The sequence below is a fragment of the Trichomycterus rosablanca genome, chromosome 9 (genome assembly GCF_030014385.1).
Source record: "Trichomycterus rosablanca isolate fTriRos1 chromosome 9, fTriRos1.hap1, whole genome shotgun sequence".
Taxonomy (NCBI): Eukaryota; Metazoa; Chordata; class Actinopteri; order Siluriformes; family Trichomycteridae; genus Trichomycterus; species Trichomycterus rosablanca.
Window position 1 is genome coordinate 9,335,523 of NC_085996.1, and position 25,729 is coordinate 9,361,251.

Below are 25,729 nucleotides of genomic sequence, written 5' to 3' on the forward strand. Positions count from 1 at the left end.
GATGTTTAAAGCTTGGGAAATCTTTTTGTATCCATATCCGGCTTTAAACTTCTCCACAACAGTATCTCGGACCTGCCTGGTGTGTTCCTTGGTCTTCATGATGCTCTCTGCGCTTTAAACAGAACTCTGAGACTATCACAGAGCAGGTGCATTTATACGGAGACTTGATTACACACAGGTGGATTCTATTTATCACCATCAGTCATTTAGGTCAACATTGGATCATTCAGAGATCCTCACTGAACTTCTGGAGTGAGTTTGCTGCACTGAAAGTAAAGGGGCTGAATAATATTGCACGCCCCACTTTTTATTTTTTTTAAAATATCCAATAAATTTCGTTCCACTTCACGATTGTGTCCCACTTGTTGTTGATTCTTCACAAAAAATTACAATTTCATATCGTTATGTTTGAAGCCTGAAATGTGGCAAAAGGTTGAAAAGTTCAAGGGGGCCGAATACTTTTGCAAGGCACTGTATGTAACCAAATGATCTGTATAATTAGCTGTATGTATATTTTGGACCTAGCAGATTTATTTAGTGGAGCAGCATGGTGGCTCGGTGGGTAGCACTGTCTCCTCACAGCACGTGACCGTTAAAAACTTGAGCTGATGAATCTTGTGAAACCAGTAACTACCTGTCCTGTCATGAATGTAACCAAAGTGTAAAACATGAGTTACACATGTATGTAAACTTGGCTGGATTTGTATTCACACTACCTCAGAGAAAGTCCTCGACCCTCTAACAGCGTGGTCCGGTCCTCACTCTGTGGAGCCTGCGAGTCAGAGCTGACGGCGACGTGGTGTCTGTCTCCAGTCAGCTGACAGAAAATATCGAGCAGACGATCCACTACTGAAGCCAGGTTAGAAAATCTGCTTGACAGAACCTGAAAGAAACCAAGCAGCAATAACTCAGCTTTTAATATTTACATTTTACATTTTCAGCATTTAGCAGACGCCTTTATCCAAAGCGACTTACATTACAGTTACAGTATACAGTCTGAGCAACTGAGGGTTAAGGGCCTTGCTCAAGTGCCCAACAGCAGCAACCTAGCAGTGGTGGGGCTTGAACCAGCAACCTTTGGATTACTAGTCCTGTGCCTTAACCACTAGGCTACGGCTTGCCCTTGCCCTAATAAATTCTTGTAATTTAACGTACCTGTCGTTTGCATTTACAGTATTTAGCAGACTTTTATCCCAACCGACGTACAATTGTGACCAAATACACCCTGAGCAACTGAGGGTTAAGGGCCGTGCTCAAGGGCATGGCAGGGTATCTTGACAGTGGTGGGGCTTGAACTGCCGACCTTTCGTTTAATAGTCCGGAATACAAACAGGCTTTCAAGAAAAACTAACCAGTTCAATTCTAAACATCTATGAGTTTTTTATTTGAAACTACAATAAAAATTAAAATGAACAATATGTAAAAATCTAAACCTGATTTAAGAAGAATGAAAGCTGATGGTGTGAAAACATTCTACACAGCCAAAGAGGATCTAAAGTACAAATAATCCAGCTTGCCTGTTTGAGTTCATCTCGGGTCATATTGCCAATCTGCAGCTTCGTCCAGTACTTATCCAGCAGAGTGGCATGGGTACTCTGAGGCCGGTGCCACATTCCACCACTGTAGAACATCCTGAATGAAAACAGTACCATATAAACACTTTCCAGGACAAGACACCAATTTATTATGGGGCCTTGGTCATCCCCTCTGAGACACAGCCAATGTCACATGCAGAAACCAAAAAAAGAAAGACCTTCCTCATTTTGTACAGAAATACAACTAACATTTTTGTGATTTACCAAATTTATAACACGTCTCTTACCGTCTCGTAGCAAAAAACTGGAAGCCGGGCGCGACCTGAATACAGTCCCCTCGACCTGGGATCATAAGCTTCTTGTTCTCCATCAATGGCAGCAGCACAGATATCTGAACAGAACACACGACAGTATGAACTACACCCCGACCTTAAATCACTCCATCCGGGGGTATGTAGACGGTGAGGATCTGAATATAGAATGTTGAAGAACAGCTAATAGAGATCAGGCAAAATACTTACTACGTCCAGAGGAGCGTGATCGATATCCTCCAGGAGGATCCAGTGGCCCTTGGATACTGCCTGAGTGAGGGACCCAGGCTGCCACACGAACTTTCCAGGAATGTCTGTACATCGGTACATGCCTAACAACATCTGCAACACATCGGGGATAGATAGCGGTGGTGAGCGTCAATGCAAATGCTTCAGCTAATAAAATTAGAATAACAAGGCAGCCTAAAGAAAGTAAAAACAGAGAGCACACGCACCCTCACCAGTAGAATGACGGGACGTTTATAATGACAGCTTTTTTGGGCTGATATACAAAAAAGACTGCATACCATGTGCAAGCATGTCAACACTAGCATTATTGCTACAGATGCTAGTTAGCTGATCACATATAATCAGTTCAACATTAGAACTACCAAACTTAGGTAGCTTTACGTGCTGCGTCCTGATTGGTTAGGTAAAATGAAAAGCCTCCAGACTTTATGTGTTTTCTTAAGCTCCCCTATGACATGTGTGAGTAAAGGGCTAGCACCTGCTTTCTTCACGACATTTATCACGATTTATTTGATTTTATTAGGATTTTTAACATGTTTTACACACTAGTCAGTGACTGGTTACTCAAGATTTATCAGTTTAAGTTTTTAATGTCAAACACATGAACTGTATCTCCAATTCACCTCACTTGCACATCTTTGGACTGTGGGAGGAAACGGGAGCTCCCGGAGGAAACCCACGCAGACACAGGGAGAACATACAAACTCCACACAGAAAGGACCCAGACCACCCCAGATGAAAATCGAACCCAAGGCCGTCTTGCTGTGAGGCAACAGTGCTACCCACCAAGCCACCGTGCCACCCCCAAGACACGTAAACCCAGCGAAGCATCATTGATTTGGAAAATGTTGCTTCTTTCATACAAAAACCACAACCAATTCACTTCCAGCTCAAAAGCATATAGGTTAAACTGGCAACGTCCAGACCTAGGGCATTTATTATGTTGACCACCTTGTTGCCTCTACCCAAAAAGACTCCATGAAATGAAAGACTTCTTACCTTGCTGTCTGTCTGATCTCCCAGCTGAACCTTGAGAATGTCTGGGGCTTTGTTGTGCCCGGTGGCTGCTGCTAGGTATTCAATCAGAGCTGTTTTACCACAGCCGATAGGACCTTCCAGAAGAACGGGTTTCTGGGACGCCACGGCCATAGCAAGGCGCCTGAGATTCCGGCACGTCGAATCCACCAGCACCAGATTTTTCAAAGATGTCTAAAAATAAGAGCAGAGCACAATTACAAACTGAAACTGATCAGTAGGATCACTAAGGTAAATCAATCTGTCTTCTATTTAAAAGGTACCTGCTCGTCCTGTTGAGGGCTCAGTCTCGGTAAAATCACTCCACACACAGGGGTGACGCACTGAGAGAGATCCTCACACATCACTTGACCTTTGGTAAACTTATTTCCTTTCTCCGTTCGCCTCTGCACAGAACCCTGGTTAGCTAGAACCAAAGCTCGCTCCACCTCCAGCTGCTGCGTCTCCTCTAGAGACCTGATAAAATGAAATGACAAAGTGAGCGGCGATGCTGATGCTTTGCTCAGTCTCTGGTGGTTTCAACTGCATTAGGATTGAGAAATGATGTTCATATTTTGGTGAGTGGTACTGCTCATTCATGCTATAAAGGCAGCCCCGAGGTCCGGTTCTTTTAGGAAACACTTGGCGCAAGGCAGTCCATCGCAGAGACATAGCCTATAAAGTCTGTGTAGATGAACAGGCAGCCAACATCACTACTGGGATTCAAATCAATATCAAACGCTGTTCTAATTTTTTCATGCATTTTCTCCCTTTTTCTCCTGATTCTAACGTAGCCAAATAGTCTTCCGGTGCTGGGGATCCTGATCACATTCGAGGAGGGTATATTCGCCTGCCCCACACCCCCTCCGACACGTCCGCAGTCCCTCAAATCCCATCTTATTTGCCCACACTTCGGTGGATTTGCACATGAAGCTCCTCCACTTCTGCACAGACGCCTCGGGCTGCTAACCAGGGTCCTTGACCAGCGTTTGAAAACCCCACCACTTATTAGTCCAGTCTTTCCCACCTAGCAGACTGACGGCCAATTTTGTCTGCTGCAGGCACTGCCAATTGTGACCATTAGAGGGCGCCCAGCCAACCGGTAACAGAGCTGAGAGCTATTTAGTAGGATGAGGGTCCCTGATGAGTCTGGTTGCTCTCAAGGTTTCCTACTAACTTTTTCCTGTCACTGTCACCCTTGGCTGCTCATTAGGGGATTTTGGACCTGGAATCTGAAAAGCTGCTTCGGCTCTATACAAATAAATTTGACTCAAAAATCAACCAATCACAGAATTTGACCAGAGTCCAAATGTTTTTTAAACCCTACTGGTTTCACATAAATATAATATATATTATAACTTTGAAACATACTTCATTTTGAGATGGAGAATCTCCTCACTTGACAGAACTTTCCTCAGGAAGATGGTTTTCTGGTTATCAGTCATGTGGGACACCAAGGCAAGACACTGTGCCGTATAACTGAAAAGAAAAAATAAATTCTGTCAATATTCAAAGCAGCAATTCAGTGATGTAACATGCCTCTGATTCCCTCGGATTCCCCTTTCAACAACTTTCAAGCTCCAAATACACTCTCCAAGTCAAACAGGCTTCAGAATTCCACTTGTCTATCGATCATACCCTCGAACCATGACGTCACTCGTGAGCAGCTGAGAGACGCAGACGCTCCAGTCCCACAACACCCGAAACTTCTCACAGTCGCTCTGCAGGAAGCGCAGCGTGGCCCACATCAGGTCCCGGAGCTTCATGCGTCTGGGGCCGTACTGGATGGACGCGGCCTCCTCACTGGTGAAGAAGAGTCTCTGGAAGACGGGAGGCGCGCTGCTGAAGTACCTCGCTGCAAACCTGCAGATTCAGGGACAGCAGGTGAACCAAAGGTGAATGAATACGAGGGTTATCACTGGACGACTGGTTTTTCTACATTAAGCTACACACAGTGCTTCTGATTGGTGGATTTAAGCCTGATGGTTCTTTCGTTCGTACAGTTGTCCGATGCATCTGGACAAGCAAAAAAGGGGGCAAAGTTATATTTGTTTTCAAGGCATTGTGAGTAGAGTATAATAATAATAATAGAGTAAAATCTCTATTTTGTGGGTGTAGTGTGGTAAATAAGTGCAAATTTTACCAAAGTCAAAAATTATAAGTGAGCTGTTTGGGCACTTAAGTGGCAAAGCAGTGTAGCACGCCAATGTGGAGCGTTCAAACTCACAAGTTTAAATCTTAGCAGTGTCACTGACCTGACCGGGCGTCCACACAAGCATAATCGGCTGTGTTTTAGGGAGGGGACTGTAAATTTTTAAAGTGTTAATCTATTTGACTGATTTCTACACAGGGCTAAGTGGTGCCCCACATAAAAAAAAACGTTTCCACTCACGCCTGAGCATCAGGGCTGATGTTGAGAAGCTTGCTGAGGGCTACACATAGTCGCTCATGGAGATCGTGGTTGAGGCGAACGTCCCTCTTGATCCGCTCAGCGTTCCTCTCCAGCAGGTCCAGCACCAGCGGTCGTAGATGCCGGGCAATCAAGAGCGTGTACTCTTTTTCTAACAGGAGCTGAGCTAAGAGGGCCAAGACTGCCTGTCTGTCCTGCTGGTTCCATACCTGAAGGCCAGGTGCAAAACAAACAATGCTTAGCACACTTAATGTTCTGACAAAAAAGCATTAAGAAATTAGTTTTATTTGTATACACCATTTAAATCTGTAAAAGACAGACAGAAAAAGAAATAGGCAAGACCTGTACAGTTCTGATTTTAAAGGTAACATATTTGAACTTGGGTTCAAATAAGAGTTATAAACCATGTATATCCTATTTAACCTTCCAGCTTGCTCTGTAACTAACTGTTGCGTCCACCGTTGTGTTTAGCTACTGTTCCTGCTACTGTTTTATTTGTCATATACACAGGTCCAGGTGTACAGTACAATTAAGTTCTTTTTACTGCATATTCCAGCTTGTTTGGAAGCTGGGGTCAGAGTGCAGGGTCAGCCATTGCATGGGACCCCTGAATCTGAGAAGGTTAAGGGCCTTGCTCAGGGGCCCAACAGTGGCTGCATGGCAGAGCTGGGATTCCAACTGTCAGCGTTTCAATTGATGGTCCAAAGTTCTACCCACTAGGCTACCACTGTCACTATTCACCATGTATTATTTACTTTGCATTCATACTACAATTATACATTATTAAACATCCTGACTTATTATTCTTCACAAAAATGACACATGGACTAGGAGAATCCAGAATCAGTCCACATGTAAACAGTTTCAGCCAGCAGCTCATGGTTCTGCTCACACAGGGACACATTAAGATTAAGTTTATAAGCAGTATATGAGTGTTTATAACCCTACCTGTTTGTTTAAGTAGGCTTTGATTTCAGACTGGTGTTTCTCACAGTGTAGTGAAATGGTGCTGAGTGCAGACACACTCAGTTCTAAAGTCTCCATGCTGTCAATAACGCTTCTACACACTGATCTGCTCCCTCTATAACTCAGATCTACACTTAATCAGATCACAAGATCAGTCTGATCATCATCACTTCTGATCCCGCACAGAACCGATCACATCATCACTGCCAGAGATCAACCACGTTCCGTTATCATCAACAGGAGCAGCAGCGACAGCAGCACTAACGCACAACCATCCACATGTGCGCGGCCCTGATCACTTCCGGGTCACTGTAGCGCCTCTACACCGCCTGTACAGCGACAAATACAAAAGCAAAGCCTCCGTTAAAATACATTTAATTCTACAAATACATAAATAAAAACAATACATTACCGTTAAAATACATTTAATTCTACAAATACATACATAAAAACAATACATTACCGAAGAAATACATTTAACTATACAAATACGTAAATAAAAACAATACATTACCGAAGAAATACATTTAACTATACAAATACATAAATAAAAACAATACATTACCGAAGAAATACATTTAAATATACAAATACATAAATAAAAACAATACATTACCGAAGAAATACATTTAAATATACAAATACATAAATAAAAACAATACATTACCGAAGAAATACATTTAAATATACAAATACATAAATAAAAACAATACATTACCGATAAAATACATTTAACTATACAAATACATAAATAAAAACAATACATTACCGAAGAAATACATTTAACTATACAAATACATAAATAAAAACAATACATTACCGAAGAAATACATTTAACTATACAAATACATAAATAAAAACAATACATTACCGAAGAAATACATTTAACTATACAAATACATAAATAAAAACAATACATTACCGAAGAAATACATTTAACTATACAAATACATAAATAAAAACAATACATTACCGATAAAATACATTTAACTATACAAATACATAAATAAAAACAATACATTACCGTTAAAATACATTTAATTATACAAATACATAAATAAAAACAATACATTACCGAAGAAATACATTTAACTATACAAATACATAAATAAAAACAATACATTACCGATAAAATACATTTAACTATACAAATACATAAATAAAAACAATACATTACCGAAGAAATACATTTAACTATACAAATACATAAATAAAAACAATACATTACCGATAAAATACATTTAACTATACAAATACATAAATAAAAACAATACATTACCGTTAAAATACATTTAATTATACAAATACATAAATAAAAACAATACATTACCGAAGAAATACATTTAACTATACAAATACATAAATAAAAACAATACATTACCGATAAAATACTTTTAACTATACAAATACATAAATAAAAACAATACATTACCGATAAAATACATTTAACTATACAAATACATACATAAAAACAATACATTACCGAAGAAATACATTTAACTATACAAATACGTAAATAAAAACAATACATTACCGATAAAATACATTTCACTATACAAATACATAAATAAAAACAATACATTACCGATAAAATACATTTAACTATACAAATACATAAATAAAAACAATACATTACCGATAAAATACTTTTAACTATACAAATACATAAATAAAAACAATACATTACCGAAGAAATACATTTAAATATACAAATACATAAATAAAAACAATACATTACCGAAGAAATACATTTAAATATACAAATACATAAATAAAAACAATACATTACCGAAGAAATACATTTAACTATACAAATACATAAATAAAAACAATACATTACCGATAAAATACTTTTAACTATACAAATACATAAATAAAAACAATACATTACCGAAGAAATACATTTAAATATACAAATACATAAATAAAAACAATACATTACCGAAGAAATACATTTAACTATACAAATACATAAATAAAAACAATACATTACCGATAAAATACATTTAAATATACAAATACATACATAAAAACAATACATTACCGATAAAATACATTTAAATATACAAATACATACATAAAAACTATTAAAAATAAATTACACAATTAAAGATTAGTATCATTCAATCATTCAGCTATAAAGCTACAAATGTCAATCAAAACTGCAAATGAATAAAATATATTTGTACATGTATACCTTTCTTATAGTTTTCTTATTTCTTTATAGATATGTATATACAGTATGTATCTTTCTTTGTTTATTAGGGTTTTCACGTCATGTTTTACACTTTTGGTTACATTCATGACAGGAACGGTAGTTACTCATTACACAAGATTCATCAGTTCACAAGGTTATATCAAACACAGTCATGGACAATTTAGTATCTCCAATTCACCTCACTTGCATGTCTTTGGACTGTGGGAGGAAACCGGAGCACCTGGAGGAAACCCACGCAGACACGGGGAGAACATGCAAACTCCACACAGAAAGGACCCGGACCACCCCACCTGGGGATCGAACCCAGGACCTTCTTGCTGTGAGGTGACAGCGCTACCCACTTAGCCACCGTGCCACCCCATGTGTGTGTATGTGTGTGTTTGTGTGTATATATACACCGAGCATGCATAACATTATGACGACCTTCCTAATATTGTGTTGGCCTCCCTTTTGCTGTCAAAACAGCCCTGACCCGTTGAGGCATGGACTCCACTAGACCCCTGAAAATGTGCTGTGGTATCCGGCACCAAGATGTTAGCGGCAGCTCCTTTAACTTCTGTAAGTTGTGAGGTGGGGCCTCCATGGATCAGACTTGTCTGCCCAGCACATCCCTCAGATTCTCGATTAGATTGAGATCTGGGTAATTTGGAGGCCAAGTCAACACCTTAAACTCGTTGTTGTGCTCCTCAAACCATTCCTGAAGCATTTTTGCTTTGTGGCAGGGCGCATCATCCTGCTGAAAGAGGCCACAGTTATCAGGGAATACCGTCTCCATGAAAGGGTGTACATGGTCTACAATAGTGCTTAGGTAGGTGGTACGTGTCAAAGTAACATCCAGATGGATGGCATCTGCCCAAAGCATCACACTGCCTACGCCAGCTTGCCTTCTTCTCATAGTGCATCCTGGTGCCGTGTGTTCCCCAGGTAAATGGGCTTTTAACTTGATTTTCAGGACAGATGTAAACAAGCCTCTGACTCTGTTTTTATTATTATATAATAGTATTAACCACATTATTTAACCAGTTCTGTTGAACTGTGTTCTCCAGATATTTTATGTTTATTTGAAACAGTAAGAACAATTCAGTTGTTTATTCAGTGCATCTTTTATTCCTAGAGCTTTTTTATTATCAGACAATATGGGTTTGGTACGGTGGCCGAGAAGTGCAAAACAAATAGCGGGTTAACTGGATAAAATGATTTCCACAAACTAGACAAAACCTTGTTTATCGTCACCATCACAAACTCCGTTCACTTTACCACTGAGAAACAGTTTGATTGACAGCAGGTAAGCAACACGCACTTCCGGTGTTATTGTCCCTACCTTTTCCGTCAGAAATGTGCGGCCGAGAAGTGCAAAACAAATTTACATTTTAGAAAACAAAATTACATATGCCGAAAACAAATTTACAAGTGCTGAAACACTTTTACATATGCCGAAAACAAATTTACAAGTGCTGAAACACTTTTACATATGCCAAAACAAATTTACAAACACTGGGTACCCAAGCACTTGTAAATTTGTTTTTGCTTTCATTGTAAATGTTGTTTTTGTTTTTTTGTAATTGTGTTTTCTGAAATGTAAATTTGTTTTGCACTTCTCGGCCACCGTAGTTTGGGGTGGATAAAATAATTGCAATACGTAACTTAAAACAATCACAAATATTAAGTGAAGACAGAAATCAATGTTTTGAATTCTGTTGCTACTTTGACTTGTGTTTATGAAAACAGCGGAAGTTGACCTTGGAAGACCGCGGGAAAATGTCGTCACTTCCTGTTTTGCGGAAGGCTTCGGTTGGCGCCGAGGTTGTTGGCTCTATGCACGGAATTGTTCTAAAATGGTAAGAAATGATGAAATTACGCTTTATTTTTTGTTATTTTCGCACGCAGGGTGTGTGTTTAGAGGGCCATTGTGGTGACTAACAGAGAGTCGATAGATAAATGTGTTGGAGCGTTATGAAGTTTAGGTTATAACATCTAGATACAGTTAGCTTGCTATTGTACCTGGCTGTGATGCAAATCTCTCCTTGCTCCCTACACATGCGCACTCTGTGTTGTATAGAATAACGCTGTGTGTGTGTTCTTTCTAGTGCACTTTGTATGCTGTACAAAGCCATTTGTAATTTAGCCTGTGTACAACAGGTTGTCAGTCCATTGTAGGCGCACATCTCATTGTTTTCATTATTACGTGCTGAATAATAGTTTGAATATTTAACTGAACATTTAACAAATTAGAATCTGACGAGTCCTCTGACGTAGTGTTTATCAATTGCTTCAGACATTTTAATCTAAATGCTCCCTCACCGGACACTATTAGGTTCGCTTATCTTGTACATTCTATGAGCTACACCTACTATATAGATGCACTTGATAAGTATTATAAGTATTCAATTACTGACTGTAGCCCGTCTGTACTTTATATCATTTCTTTGGCTTGACGGATTACAAACACTTACAGATTATACTTTTTGGTAGGACCTGTATTCTTCTTTCAGTATTGACATTAGTATGTTAAAAATCCCAACAACACTGCTGCACCTAATAACATATTTTGTTTTATTTCGAGAAAACGCCCAATAAGTCTAATCCCTTAACCCATCCATCAATGAAAAGGGACCCCGGTATGAGTCCCATTGAGATGGTGGACCATTCTCAGCACTGCAGTAACACTGACATGGCAGGAACATGGTAGTAAGTGTTGTTTTGGTGCAAGTGTTTTAGCTGCTGCAGAATATAATCACTGGCCTCTTTATTAGGAACACATCCAACAGCATTTCCACATGCAATAAGGATTTTTTCCTTTGGCTTGATGGATTACAATCACTTACAGCTTATACTTTCTGTTTGGAGCTCTATCTTCTTTCAGTATTGGCATTAGTATGTTAAAAATCCCAACAACACTATTGCACCTTATAACCCTATATAAAATATAGGGTTGAATCGAATATTTTGTACTGTTATTGAGAGATTTGTGGCACAGTATTTGAAAATATGTCTTGGGTGGTAATATCACTGTGACTTGGTATTTCTTTCTTACTCTTAGAAAAGTGTATCGGTTGATTATATCTGCTAGTTTTGTCACAGATCTCATTTCCAAATTGTTGTGAATTTACCAGGTCAGTAAGGGATTTTGAACATGGTTAACAATTTTTTTTTTTTATTCCTCTGTTATGCTCTGTTTTTTAATAGACAAAACTGCACTTATCTTGTATGTTTCCTTTAGACAACTTGAACAATGAGTGACGTTTAATAACTGACAAACATGGAAATGAGTGCCATAGATGAGCTTTATGGAGATCTGGACCAGGATCGTTATGGTAGGTCTAACACTATTTTATTTCTACACAGTGTTTGATTAAGTAGAAGACAAATATGAGAAGATAAATATGAGTTTTAACTAACACATTAAGCCTTGCATATAATTTACTTCATCAAATCTGGTCGTCTGCCATAATTAATTCGAATTATATAATAAAGTTAAAATAGAAGACATTAACATTTGCTTGAGTAAATACCAGAGTAAAGTAGAGTCAACTCTTTTTACCCTCCTTTCCCCTGGTTCATGTCACAGCCAAATCAGGAGTTAAGGTGCATTGTTTTTAAATTTGATTCATGGAGCAATGCCGAGTATTTTTAAGTGAATTAAAATGCACTAGAAAATGTTGTCAACTAGACAACCATTCATCACTTACTCAGTGTGAAGGTCTATTTTAAATCTTATATGTACATTGTTGTTAAGTAATGACATAAGTACATTTGTAACTGAGCTCTTTAATGCTCAGGCTTTAAATAAAATCAGGTAAGATGTAATGTTTTTCTAACTAAATTCATTTAGATTCTGGCCTGAATTATGATGAAGACTCTGTGGATATTTACTCAGGACTGGAGGGCAGTCCCAAAAACAACAGAGGGAGCGGTAAGTTTGGGCTACTGAGTGAAACCCATTGCATTCAACCTTTGTAGTTGATTTTTTTGGTTGTGTTGAATACGTTTAATTATTATGTTTTAATAATAATTAATGTTTTTTTTACCCTCAGGTAAAGAGCAAACTTTCTTCTCACCACAGAGATTAAGAGAGTCTATGGATTTGTATGAGGAACTCATTACAAAGGAGCAAGTTGAGAAAGACGCAACTTACAGTGAGGTTAGTAGTCATGACTGTAATTCTTCAGATACAGCAAAACTGGATGTAGATATTGGGATGCTAAAACGTAACATCCAACACTGTTTATTGTTCATGACTTTCTTCTTTCCACTGTCCTCAGTGCTTAAACCTTAGCCCAACAAAATGTTATTGTTTGACCAGATTGTAGGCCCTTTTCTAATGATGATCCCCCGACCAGTCACATCTTTGCTTAACCATCCCAATAAGTCCCACCATTCAAGCTGTTGTGTTGTGTATTTTATAACTGGCTCTATGAATTAGGACAGAACGCATTTTTTGCCATTCCTTAAACCCAGACTACAGTTTAGTAAAGATTTATCACTATAGAGAACACATTTCCACCAGTCTACTGGTGGTGTGCTTTACATCACTCCAGCTGACACTTGGCATTAAGACTGGTATCTTAGGTAATAAAAACAGTTATATCTTGAGACATTGTGTTTGGGATTGATTTTATGCACTGTAGACAGTGCTGCAATTGATTAACCCACAAATTAAAAGTGTTGTGTAAATACTTTGACCATACAATGTATTGCTGTTGTTATTTAATTATTGGTTTGGGTTTTTTTTTCTTCTTTTATAGTTGAAAAGTAAGTTCGATGCTGCTCAAAACCAAGTGCAGGAATTGCTTGCAAAGTTGCAGCAGATACAAACAAAGGTGTGTATACTTAAAATGAATGACTGAAAATATAATTAGAGCGAAAAAGAAATTAAAGAACTTAAATATTTAGGCTTTGCTTTACCTCCAGAAAGAAGGCTGTGTTAAACTGATCTTTTGAGAAAACGGCAAATATGATGTTTGTGTGTGGTTTTTTTTTTTGGTTTTTTTTTTAGAACTCAAGTTTACACAAGGAAAACACTCTTCTTAAGAAAAACATATGTGCACTTATTAAAACTGCCAAGATGGAGATTGTTAGGAAGGATGAAGAGATAAGTAAACTTAGCAAAAGGTAAATGATTCCCCTTTCTGTTTGGTTTGTCTGTTTTAATGAATGAAGATGAATATAAACACACATTGTATACTCTACATCATTTCTGATGTCATCTCTGTTGTCTTCTTTTGATGTCCTTACAGATCTAATCGAGGCATTTTCCATATATCTGCACTAGACAGATACCAAAATTCAAACAATGTCTCTGGTCTTTTAAGGGGGTCTCAGGATTTTAGAGGGGATGAGAGAACTAAATGGGTAAATAAACCTGACGAATCAGCTGCTGGGAAGACACAACGATGCACCAGGAGTAACACTGAGAGTACGCTGAAACGGCATGAAATGTATTTGTCGTCTGTTCCCCACAAACATTCCCAGTCTGAACAAACATCTCAAATCAAAGACAGAGTTAATACAGGTTCAGAGACTGCTCCTGAGATAACAAGGATTAGGAAAGATGGCAGGGATGGCGGTAAAGAATATCTCACAACACACTCGAACAGTTTAGCCTCAGACCTTAAAGAAAAAGACATTTTAGAAAAACCTCAAACAAATACACATAATAACAGACCTAAAAAAGCACAGAACGAGCGTACAACAAGGAGTGCATCCAGCAAAGTTCAACATCAGCAAGACGACGATCCTGTTCTACCCAGGAGATCTGGGCGCTCAAGAAGTCCTGTCTCTCAAACACAGCTTACTTCCTCTTCCCGAAGTGACTCTCAGTCATCCAAAGGACCATCTAGAACGGATACAGAGACCCTGGATCGAAAGGAAGATTTTCAGCACAAACAGAGAGAGGAAAAACAAAGTGGAAAGTTGGAGACATCTGCAAATATAAAAGGCAGCATTGCGGAATCAGGTTCCTCCCTGGACAGAGCAACCGAGAACAAAGGGAACAGGGACCATCACCGAAAAGAGGAAAGAAGGCAAGAGGATACAAGCATCTCGGAAAGGAGGCACACTAGAAGTGATGGAATGAAGCAAAGTGAGCCAAAGAAGATGCAAGAAAGTGAAGGAAGAATTAAACAGAGTGGAAGTAGCAGCAGAGGAGACAAAAGAAGCACCAGCTCCGACACCCGCAAAGAACATGAGCGACGGAGTGCAAAAGAAAGCGACCGAGACTCCAAAATGCCAAAAGAAGTCAGTGAAAGACAAACAAAAGAAGGGAGGGACAGAAGTCGTGGTGATGTTCCTGTAAGTAACCAAAATGCTTCTCCTGTTAAAACTGATCAGAGGAAGGATCATAACAAAAGGAAAAAATCAAGCAAAATTGAGGAGGAGCTATCCAGGAGCAAAGCATCCAGCAGTCGTGATGATACCAGGGATGCTAAAAGCTCTACTGCGGAGCAGTTATCCAGGAGCAAAGTGCCCAGCAGTCGAAATGAGTCTAGAGGTGCTAAAAGCTCTACTGAGGACCAGTTACACAGGAGCAAATTTTCCAGCAGTCCTGATAGTTCTAGAGGTGTTGAAGGCTCTACTGAGGAGCAGTTATCCAGGAGCAAAGATTCCAGCAGTAGTGATGGTTCTAAAAGTGGTAAAAGCTCTACTGGGGATCAGTCATCTAGGAGCAAAGATTTCAGCATTAGTGATGGTTTAAGAGGTGCTGGAAGCTCTACTGAGGAGCAGGTATCCAGGAGCAAAGCATCCAGCAGTCGAAATGATTCTAAAAGTGTTGAAAGCTATACTGAAAAGCAGTTATGCAGGAGCAAATCTTCCAGCAATCGTGATGGTTCTAGAAGTGGTAAAAGCTCTACTGAGAAGCAGTTACCCAGGACCATATCTTCGAGCAGTCGTGATGATTCTAGAGGTGCTGAAAGCTCTGCTGCCCATGCCAGGCATTCAACCACTGTTGAGCACAGTGCCAAAGATAAAGGTGCATCCACTGACTCTGAGAAAGGCAGATCAAAAAGTGACAGATGTTCTAAAAAGTCTATGAGGTCTTCATCCTCTGAAAAATCCAAAACTGTCAAGGATAGTCATGTTTCTGAGAGTTGTCAGACAGACCGCCAAAGCACAAAAAGGAAGTCTTCAGGGACATTAACCAGCAGCTCTGACATGCCCACCATGCCGGAGGAGGGAAGTCCAAATAGAAAATTATCTTTCATGGAAACTTTAAACCTCACTTTGTCACCAGTTAAAAATCAAAACCTGCACACACTTAAAGAGCCAGGTAAGCCAGATGAGGCCCTTGTTAGCAATTCATTCGAGGACCAAGTCTCATTTGAGCTTGGAGAAGAATTCTGTGTCATTGATGAAGCCGAAAACTGCCAAGAGTCCATAGATGCTATGGAGGACTCTGCAGTTACAACAGCTGGTGCTCTGCCACTTGAACATAGCAATACCAGCATCCAGTGTAATCAGGGCCAAGATGTACCCACTGGTTCTACAGAGCCAGAGCCATCAATATGCCAAGATGTAAAAGTCAATGAAAAAGACCTGGAAGTCCTTAACAGTTTGGATGGTGACATGTCAGCTAAAGCTAAAACTTTGAGTATGGATTCAGAAATGCAAGAAATGGAATTCATTACAAAAGGGAATGATTTAAATAAATCAGCTACCGGCATCTGTCCAACATTGCCTCAAAGTGTGGTTAATAACACTGTGGTTGCTGAAGCTCCTTTAACAGAAGAATCTGAGCCAGCTGATAGACCTGTTCCCTTAGGTAACCTGTGCCAGGAACAAGACCCCATTCTTGTGTGGAACCAACAAGAGGAGCAAACTACTGGTAGTAGGAATACAAGTGAAGAAAACCTGGTAGATAATAATCCAGAGTCGAATTCTGCACCATCAGTTCAGAGTGACATGTTTGGGCAGGAAGTGTCCATCTCTGTCGAAGTAGACGCAACCTCAGAGACTTGTTCAATTGTTGATTCCTCTGCTTCTTTGGAAGTTGTCTCCAGCACTATCGGTGTAGATGTCAATCCTCAAAGCAAAGCTGCTTGTACAGATAAACCAACGGTTATGAATATGAATATCTCAAGAGACCTTGAGAAACCAATAGAACCGTTGGAAAGGTCACTGGCAGAGACACTCAGTGTTGGCACCACTATAAGGGAAGATAAAATTCCATCTGAACAAGCAAGCTCCTCCGAGCCGGATTCCACAGAGGATGAGATGAATAACTCAAAGCCTTCAGGTTCAGTAGTTGTACAGCATGATGAAGATTCTATGATGCTGACCCTGAGCAACATCAAAGTAATTCCTGAAGCTATAAGTCCTCTAACAAGTCCGGTCCGCCAGATAAAGAAAGTCCAGCCGCAATGTTTGGGCAATGAGCAACATGTCAAGTGTCTTAGCAAAGGTTAGTATACTGTTTGGGGTTGTACATTAAACATTGCTTAAAGCTAGTCCACAATTTAGAAGTTTAATTTAATGACAATTTAAAATCTGTTTGTCTTTGCAGATTTTTCAACTTGCACCACCGATAAAACTGCAACCAAGATGGACATGAACAAGGAGAATAAACGGCCTCTTTCGCCAGTAATGCCTAGCACACTTGAAGATCAGCAAGAGGCTCTTACCTCTACTGCTACTCAAGAAGCACTGGAAGAAGGAGAAATAATCAGTGAGAGTGATGAGGAGAGGGCTCTGGTCATTCAGAGTCCTCCAGTCAGAAAAAGATCATCATCAAGGATTCAGTCCAGTCCCAAATCACCAATTTTGAAAAAAACTAATCAAATAAAAACTGCCGTTACTCCCAACCATTGCGAACAAGGGAAAAATACAACTCCTACTTCTACGGACAGCCCCACTTCCAGTAAAAGGCGATTCAAAACGGTTACCGTTCCATCCAAAGCAGCTATTTCATCCACTGTTGAGTTTATGAACACGTTATCATATATTCGGTCAGAGCTTAGGAGAAAGTACATGAAACTCCATAGAAATGTCACCAAAACAGCTTTTTGTGGCATCATCGATATGTCACTCGCCTCTTTCACAGAATTTGTAGACACCGTTAACTTCCACAAGTTTTGCTCCCAAGAAAAGGAAATCAAACCCAGGGTCAATAAGATCATTGCGAATGTCATGAGCAAGGTCTCCAACAATGGCATCGTGAACCGCATCTTTGAGCAGAGAGCCGATGATCTGAAGCAGAAGCTCTGGAATTTTGTGGATGGACAGTTTGATTTCCTCTTTAAGGAGGTAAAAGCAGCACTTAAGAGTGTGTCCGATCATTCCAGGTTCAAAACTTCAAATCCTAGAGAAACAGAGGATTTGACCCCGGCAGTTTGCAAGATTCAACGTAAAGAACCTCTCAGCATGGCTGAAAACATACCGCATACAAACCAGACCACTACATTGCACAGCTTGCCGTTTAAAGGCCGAGGTTTAGGCAGCAGTGGTAAAAACATAAAGGCCACCATGGAGGATGGAGCTAAGTTGCCAGATGAACAAGCATCTGCGGTTTTGTCCTTGGAAAAGTATATTCCAGAAACCGCTCCTGTCCAGGAGCAAACGCCCACCTTCGCTCGCCGTCTTTCTCACAATGCATCAATACAGGACAGATCAGACTTTGAGATTCTCACAGAGCAGCAGGCATCAAGCCTGACCTTTAATTTGGTAACTGATTCCCAAATGGGAGATATATTCAGGTGCCTCTTGCAAGGGTCCGACCTGCTGGAGGCTAGTGTCTCGTTAGGTGATAATCAAAACTGGCCATTAAACACTCCACGTAAGGAAGGTATGTCTGCGGAAAGTCTGATTGGAGTCATGACACCCAGCAAGATTGTAACACCGTTAAAACTTGGCATGACATGGGCCCCCGTTTCTCCATATAAATTTACCTCCCCAAACAGCAAGTTTCAAATGTCTGTAAATCCAGCACTCCTTGACGAAAGCTGCTTGCTGGAAGTCCCATCTAATGCTCTTCCAAACCAAGCTCTTCCTGCTTTTACTTCAGTAAACTCTCACAAGTCCTACTCCATTCTGGCCGACGATTTAGCTGTCTCTCTGACCATTCCCTCACCCTTGAAGTCGGATGACCACTTAAGCTTTTTGAACCCTGCGAATGTAAAAATGCTGTCCACACCAAGCAACATTATTAGCGCTCACTACAGTGAGGATGCACTTCTCGATGGAGAAGATGCTACTGAGCAAGACATTCACCTGTCTCTCGATACAGACAACTCAAGCTGCACGTCAAGTACAGGGGGAGCCTGGGAGGCTCAAAATTCAGCAGTGTTCCAGGTTAAACCAAACTTGCCCATGCAAGCAGAGGTAATGGAGAGGTCCAATGATCACTTTATTGTGCGGATCAGACATGCTGGGGTTCACGGTGAACCAACGCAGGAAGCAGAATCCAAGGCAGTATGTCAAGAAGACAAAGCGTCAGCATTCCCTGGCAGTGCTACGTCCATGGCTGCTCAGCCACTGGCAACCTCAAATTGTCAAAGTGAAGCTCAAATTTCAATTAACCATTTGTTCAATGGTGATTTTGAAGGAGACGATTCTGCCAACTTGCCTCAAACCTGTGAAAACCAAGCTGAGCAAGCTACTGTTGACCCTAATGCCACTAGGGACACTGCATCCACTGATCCTGCTATCTCACTTACCTCAGCTGATGGTAAAACTACTTCTGCCACTGAATCCGAAGACAACGTCTTTGACGGCCTGCCTGAATGCCACAAAAAAACCAGGAAGCGAAAGAAACATCATTCAGGTTCAAAGGCAAAACGCTCCAGAAGAGAGAGATCGCAAGACGGACATGAAAAAGAACGACACAAGAAGAGGTCAAAATCTTCCAAGGAAAAAAGCCATAAAACTCATTCTAAGAAGATTCCATCACCAAGTCCTCAGTTGTCCCCAAACAGTCTTTCCGCCAAGAATATAATCAGAAAAAAAGGGGAAGTGGTGGTGACTTGGACCAGGTAATAAAAGACTACATCATAATATTCCTTGTCAGTCGTTCCCAAGAATTAAATGCAAGCAGCCTGATAATTGATGTTTCTTTTTAAAGGGAGGAAGATCGAGATATTCTTGTTGCACTTAAACTGAAAGGACCATCATCGAAGACATTTGCTGCCCTCTCATCCAAGTTAAGAAAGTCACAAGGACAGGTGTGTTTTCATTTCCAGTTATATTGATTGTGCTTATAACCTTTGGCCATTCAACTACACACTGCTAATAGATTTGAGCTGTTGAAAAGTGCTAACCGTGTTCTTTTGTTCTAGATTGAGGAGAGGTTCAATCAGCTAATGAAACTGTTTAAGAAGAAAGAAAAGCTGGAAAGCTGAGCCAATCTCTCTTAAATCTGCACAAGACGATCAAGTCTTGTTGTTCTGGGAGCCGGGACGGTGCACAAGCCACCGGCGCAGATGTCGAAAACCAGTCAGTTGTGCTTGTTAGAGGATTCTGTCAGCTTTTTGTGAAGGCAAGTGCTGAGAATCCAGTAGTTGTTAGGAGCTTCTGTTACCAGTTTCAGGAACTTACTGCCTGTAAATGTATTGTCGATGGTGTTTGATCTATTGAGAAACAGAGATTTAGGTGATTATTTTTTAGTTTTTTTTGTAAGGGTGGAAGTCTTGCAGGACCACCCTTGATCTCATAAGAAAGAAAAAACCCAGGAAGGTCTTGCTCACAGCTTGCACACTTATACCCACGCTAACCACTGCTTTCTTTTTAATTGGACAGTTTTGGCAAGCTTACAGTCGATTTTCTGGCTGCATTAAGAACCACATGTTCATGTACAAAATGTTAGTAATGATATAATTGTAAGTGTAGTAATTTCTTACAATGATTAAGATGACATGTTTGTCATTGCTAGTTCTGCAACCTCTGACTTCACAAGCATTTGTTTGGCCCAATTTAAAAGTAATCTCTCATTCTTCTAAACGTCTGTTCCTGTGTGGCTCTACACAACCATGAAGGCAAAAGCCACCAGGGTTTTTTTCATAGAGGCAGTTTGTTGACTGCCCAGACACACACTGGAGTCGTTTTGTCTTCTGATATCTACCTCTGAGAGTCTGGTATATGTCTGCATCAAGAAGTAAAATGATCAAGTGGTACACAGCGTACCTGTACGACAATTGTGTTGGATCTTTTCATTGTACAGTTAAAACCCAAATTACTTGTCCAGGCGACAGCTGAATAAATAGAAGCATTTTTTTTAAACAAGTTCATAATAGTATCTCAATATTACATAAAAGTGTTGCTGTTTGTTGTCTCTCTGCCTCCTTAATATTTTAGCCCTAGAAGAATCTTAATTTCCATGATTCTCAAAATATTAAGCCCCATGGCTTGCTTTGTGCATATTGATTAATACGAGTTTTTTTTAGTTCTTTAATACTTCTGTTTTATTTTAGTTTGTTTTTGTTCTAAAAGCAGTATGAAAGATGGCGTTCTCTGAAATTTTTATTTCAAATAAATATATTGTAAATATTGTACATTGTGGGAAGCTTTTTCACTTTTAAAAATAAAGCTAATTTATTTGTTGTTTCTGTATTGCTGTGTGATTCTTTTATTTATTCGGCGTAAAAGCTTTTATTGGAGACATCAGTGTATGGTTTTTTTTAAATTTTGCTTATATACCAATACATCTTTTGAAACCCTTGTTACTATTCACTCCTAAGGGCCCTCAGTGACTGTATATGGGACCGCTAGCGTTACATATCTGCTGTACATGACCACATTCAAATTGTAATACAGGCAAACATTAAACTTCCTAAACTAACACACATAATTGTAATGTTTTAATTCTTGAACACTAATTAAAAACTTTTTTTAATCTATTTGATTATAGATGAACTGGCTCGTTTTGGTTTGTGGCATCATCTGACATGCAGCTTCAGATTTGTCTGCTACCCTAAAAAATTTTTCTGAGCTTACATTTCACGTTACATTATTTGTTCCTAACTGATGCAAGCTCAGGGTTCAGTTTTGGTGTAAACTCTTAGCTGTCAATAGAAATATGGAGACACTTTAGCAAATGGCTTCTAGAAAGTGCAGGTCCATTGTTACCATTGTGTTCTATTTACTTTTTTTGCAGGATGCCCACAGTTATGTTTTCCCTTCTGCCATAATAAACAATGTCCTCATGTCAATTGCTGAGAAATGAAGTGCTATAGAAATGACATGATTTTTCAGTTTTTTTATATTTTAAATTTCTTTTGGGACTTTTAACAGATTTATTATGACTATTACCAGATTCAGACTTGAATTTAAGAGAATTCATCAGCCTGGATGATCCACATGCATATGTATAGCATGGCTGAAATGTTTGTGGGTCATTTAGTTTAGGTTATTATTTTTCAACCTTACAACAATTCCCATGTCCATGACCAAAGTTTAACAGGACCTTAATAAATACTGAGGTCAGTGATTAGGAGTCCAGTCATCTCAGCAGACCTTTGTCCATCTTATACCCTTTTTGAACTGTTCTATCTTTTGTAATGCTGTAACAAACCTGGTGTCCTTGTATAAACTTTTTATGGTGTATACAACATCATTACAATCCCCCTAATTTGCTTTCCACTGTTGATACAATTGGCTTGTTCAATCGCTTATGTAACCCACAGCCAAAAATAGGCTTTTTAGCAGTATACTATGAACTGGACATGGCACATTATTTGTTGGGAGTGAAATGTTATTGTATGTACCTGGCACCATGAAGCATATGTATCACAGTTATAATAAGGCAGTTTAATAAATGATGTGCTTAGGGGTGAGTATTGACATGTTCCCCCTCCTTTGCCTATGTTGTCAGTGACTGTGCTAACTATTCCCCTCAGGTCACTGTCCAGCCACCCAGAGATCAATGGAAACCTTGTATCTGTACATTGGGTGAGTTGGGTCAGCACTTCATTCTTTGAAGCTATGACCAGAGAGAGGAGCTTGTCTGCTTTAAAAGAGGGGGAAATATTGGTTGACTTTTGTGACACAAACATGTAGGTCTTTTTATTTTTATTTACTGGCTGATATTCGGCTCATTACCCTTAGATTATAACATCGTTCAAGAGTATGTTTAGCTCATCTCAGCTTTAGGCTATGTGATACCAAATATGGGAGATTGGAATATTTTAGGAAGCATCTTAGAAGAAGTTCACATCCACTCCACCATCGTGGGCAAAATTTGGCTGACCATCCTTTTTATCTTTCGTATGCTGGTCCTTGGTGTTGCCGCTGAAGATGTCTGGGATGATGAGCAAAGTGAGTTTGTTTGTAACACAGACCAGCCAGGATGCAAGAACGTCTGCTACGACAAAGCTTTCCCGATATCCCTCATCAGGTACTGGGTCCTGCAGATCATCTTTGTGTCCTCGCCCTCCTTGGTGTACATGGGCCATGCACTGTATCGATTGCGTGCTCTGGAGAAGGAAAGGCACAGGAAGAAAGCCCAGCTTAAGGTGGAGCTGGAGGAGGTAGAGGGCATCTTTGATGAGCACAGAAGGATTGAGAGAGAGCTGAGAAAACTTGAGGAGCAGAAGAAATTGAGGAAAGCCCCGCTGAGAGGTTCTTTATTACGCACATATGTGTTTCATATCTTAACCAGATCCATGGTGGAAGTGGGCTTTATAGTTGGGCAATATGCCCTCTATGGTATTGGACTCTCCCCACTTTACAAGTGTGACACGGACCCTTGTCCCAACGTTGTGGACTGTTTTGTGTCCAGACCGACTGAGAAAAACATTTTCATGATCTTCATGCTTGTCATTGCTGGTGCTTCCCTTTTTCTAAACATCCTCGAGATCTTTCACCTGGGAGTAAAAAAAATCAAGCAAAGCATCTACGGCATCAAGCATGTCGAAGATGATGAGAGTGTCTGCAGGTCGAAAAATAATTCCATGATGCAGCAAATATGTGTCTCCTACAAATCCTTTCCTCAAAAATTTGGCCAAATAAGCCAGACATCCATTGCACTAGTGCCAGACGAGCAAGTGGACTTTTTGCCTCACAACTTCCCTCATAGCAACCATCTGCCAACCCCAGGGGCGTTTAACAGTGATGCCTTTTCTGGATCTGAGCAACAATACAAGCAACCACATAAACTAAGCCAGCCTAAGTTCGAGACCATTTGCCAACTAGGGGCCACAGAGCGTCGCCCCACCCTGGACAATCGTATTCACTCCTCCAGCAGTGACGACTCAGGTCCTAGGAGCTCTGCCCCCCCGAGAAGTGCTGGGCTTATTCCTCGGGCATCCCTCAGAGCCAGCAACCTGGAGATCCCAGCCTACATTCAGAGTGTTGCATGCAAGCAAAGCCGTGTGAGTACCTGCAGAGACCTGAGCGAGGAGAGCGAATCACCAGAATACCCTACAAATAGGAAAGCCAGCTTCATGTCCCGAGGACTTTCTGAAAGCAGGCTGGTCATTTCACAAGGCAGTCCAACATCAAAAAGTGGCTCAGAATCTGAAGTCAAGAGGCTTGGTCAGGGTGAAAGCCCTGCCATGACCCCTTCACCTGGCACTGACAGACGTATGTCAATGGTAAGAATCTGGTTTTAGAACAGCTACTAGATGTATTTTACTACATAATATTTTTACAGTGACAGAACAATGTTAGTAGGCATTTGCATCATCTCTATTGTCCTGGAGCCAGATCTTGTCTTGAAAAAAAATTAATCTTGAGTGTGTCTTTTTAAAGGTTAGTTGCTGCAAATGTGAGAGCAGAAAACACTGACCCAATATCCCGCTGTCTACAGTTTGATCAGTGTCCAGAGCTGAGATTTCTGATTTCATATTCCATGTCGTATCTGCTACTTAAGATCAAATACAAAGCATAATGCTGACCTCCTCTTTCAACTTTCTGCTCTTTAACATGAACACTGAGTATTTGATAGCTCATACATACATTATTTCAGTAAGTACATCAGAATTATTCATTTTAATCTTCTTGAGGGCCATAAAAAGCCTTTGGGGTTAGGTTGTTGGAAGGTTGGTGGAAGAGGTTGGTAACCTCTGTACTACTGTATATTATGTGTATTATGATACCACTGGAGGTGTAGTAATTGTAAAGAGTGGTTTCAACAACTGCCCTATGAGGTCTTCATAAGGCATTGGATTTTGAAACTGGCTTCATTCAGAACTAGATTTAAATACTTATTACAGGATTACAAGATCAGATCTGGCTCCATAAAACAATTAGAAACTTGCATATCTGCTCAGATGGTTACTATTAGAGCAGTTATACGTATAATTAGACATTTTTTAAGTAAAATGTATGTATGAAATTCTAACATTGTTATGCTTTCAGAGCATGATCCTGGAACTGTCTTCAATCATGAAAAAGTGAACTTGCCAAGCAGAGCACCAGGGAATGGGTCATCACTTTTAATCCCAATTTTCCACTTACCGTGTCATTATAATCTGTAAATTTGATTTCTGAAGTTGCCACAGTCATCTGTGCCAAAGTCATCTGCGGCAAAAGATTCACGGGTGTATTCATTGCCAGCTAGGGGGTTTTGCTTCTTCTCCCTGTGTCTAGTCCTCTGGGTATACTGACTTTCCTCCATCTCCCAAAACATGCAGATGGTGAACTGGCTGCACCCAATTGTGTACAAATGTGTCGCAGTGAAATGGATGTCGATGGTGTGCATTTCTGGTTAGTGGTTCCAGCTGGTGACAGACTATAAGCAGGATGAACTAGACAATACAAATAAGACTTTATTGAAAAAAAAAAAAAAAACTTTATTAATTTTTTTTGAGAAAGTTGATTTGATAATTATTTAAAGTGGATCTTATGTTGGCAAAAGTGTGTAATGTAATGTATATTCACAAAGGACTGACTTTAGAAATGTTTTTTAAACAATGATGTACAATAAATAATGCTTTTCCATAACTTATCAGCATTCCTCATTCTTTGTTTGTTTTTGAATTAATGTATTTGGATTGTTTTGGATCGTATGATCATAAATTCCTGAACATCTGTATTTTAAAGTTTTTTTTTCCAGTGTCTAATTATGCCATCTAACAGTAAACAAAGCACATGTAAGCAC

General features: G+C 39.8%; 3 protein-coding genes across 3 annotated transcripts in view; 2 read left to right on the forward strand and 1 right to left on the reverse strand.

The window, feature by feature from the left end:
- mdn1 (midasin AAA ATPase 1) overlaps positions 1–6,719 on the reverse strand; it is a 59,342-nt gene extending 52,623 nt beyond the window's left edge. The window contains exons 1-10 of the mRNA XM_063001838.1: positions 6,468–6,719; positions 5,502–5,728; positions 4,748–4,972; positions 4,481–4,588; positions 3,394–3,586; positions 3,095–3,304; positions 2,057–2,188; positions 1,823–1,926; positions 1,518–1,632; positions 717–883 (exon numbers count right to left, since the gene is read on the reverse strand). Of these exons, the coding sequence (XP_062857908.1) occupies positions 717–883; positions 1,518–1,632; positions 1,823–1,926; positions 2,057–2,188; positions 3,095–3,304; positions 3,394–3,586; positions 4,481–4,588; positions 4,748–4,972; positions 5,502–5,728; positions 6,468–6,563 (1,577 nt within the window). The 5' untranslated portion in view covers positions 6,564–6,719. The remainder of the gene's footprint in view (positions 1–716; positions 884–1,517; positions 1,633–1,822; positions 1,927–2,056; positions 2,189–3,094; positions 3,305–3,393; positions 3,587–4,480; positions 4,589–4,747; positions 4,973–5,501; positions 5,729–6,467) is intronic.
- A 3,762-nt stretch (positions 6,720–10,481) lies between these two features.
- Positions 10,482–21,211, forward strand: casp8ap2 (caspase 8 associated protein 2). The gene is made up of 10 exons (XM_063001953.1): positions 10,482–10,541; positions 11,924–12,017; positions 12,536–12,616; positions 12,738–12,844; positions 13,449–13,523; positions 13,700–13,815; positions 13,941–17,101; positions 17,204–19,667; positions 19,757–19,856; positions 19,971–21,211. Exons 2-10 carry the CDS (start codon positions 11,963–11,965, stop codon positions 20,031–20,033), a joined length of 6,222 nt encoding a protein of 2,073 aa, XP_062858023.1. The 5' UTR covers positions 10,482–10,541; positions 11,924–11,962; the 3' UTR covers positions 20,034–21,211.
- A 1,585-nt stretch (positions 21,212–22,796) lies between these two features.
- Positions 22,797–25,026, forward strand: gja10b (gap junction protein alpha 10 b). Its single transcript, XM_063001839.1, has 2 exons — positions 22,797–24,221; positions 24,988–25,026. Exons 1-2 carry the CDS (start codon positions 22,797–22,799, stop codon positions 25,024–25,026), a joined length of 1,464 nt encoding a protein of 487 aa, XP_062857909.1.
- The last annotated feature ends 703 nt before the right edge of the window (positions 25,027–25,729 follow it).

Excerpts from the sequence above, each read along its gene's own strand:
- casp8ap2 (XM_063001953.1), top strand. The coding sequence starts at position 11,963 with ATGGAAATGAGTGCCATAGATGAGCTTTATGGAGATCTGGACCAGGAT. Across the intron at positions 12,845-13,448 it reads AAGACGCAACTTACAGTGAG|TTGAAAAGTAAGTTCGATGC; the intron begins GTTAGTAGTCAT and ends CTTCTTTTATAG. Across the intron at positions 17,102-17,203 it reads TGTCAAGTGTCTTAGCAAAG|ATTTTTCAACTTGCACCACC; the intron begins GTTAGTATACTG and ends TTGTCTTTGCAG.
- gja10b (XM_063001839.1), top strand. The coding sequence starts at position 22,797 with ATGGGAGATTGGAATATTTTAGGAAGCATCTTAGAAGAAGTTCACATC. Across the intron at positions 24,222-24,987 it reads CTGACAGACGTATGTCAATG|AGCATGATCCTGGAACTGTC; the intron begins GTAAGAATCTGG and ends TTATGCTTTCAG.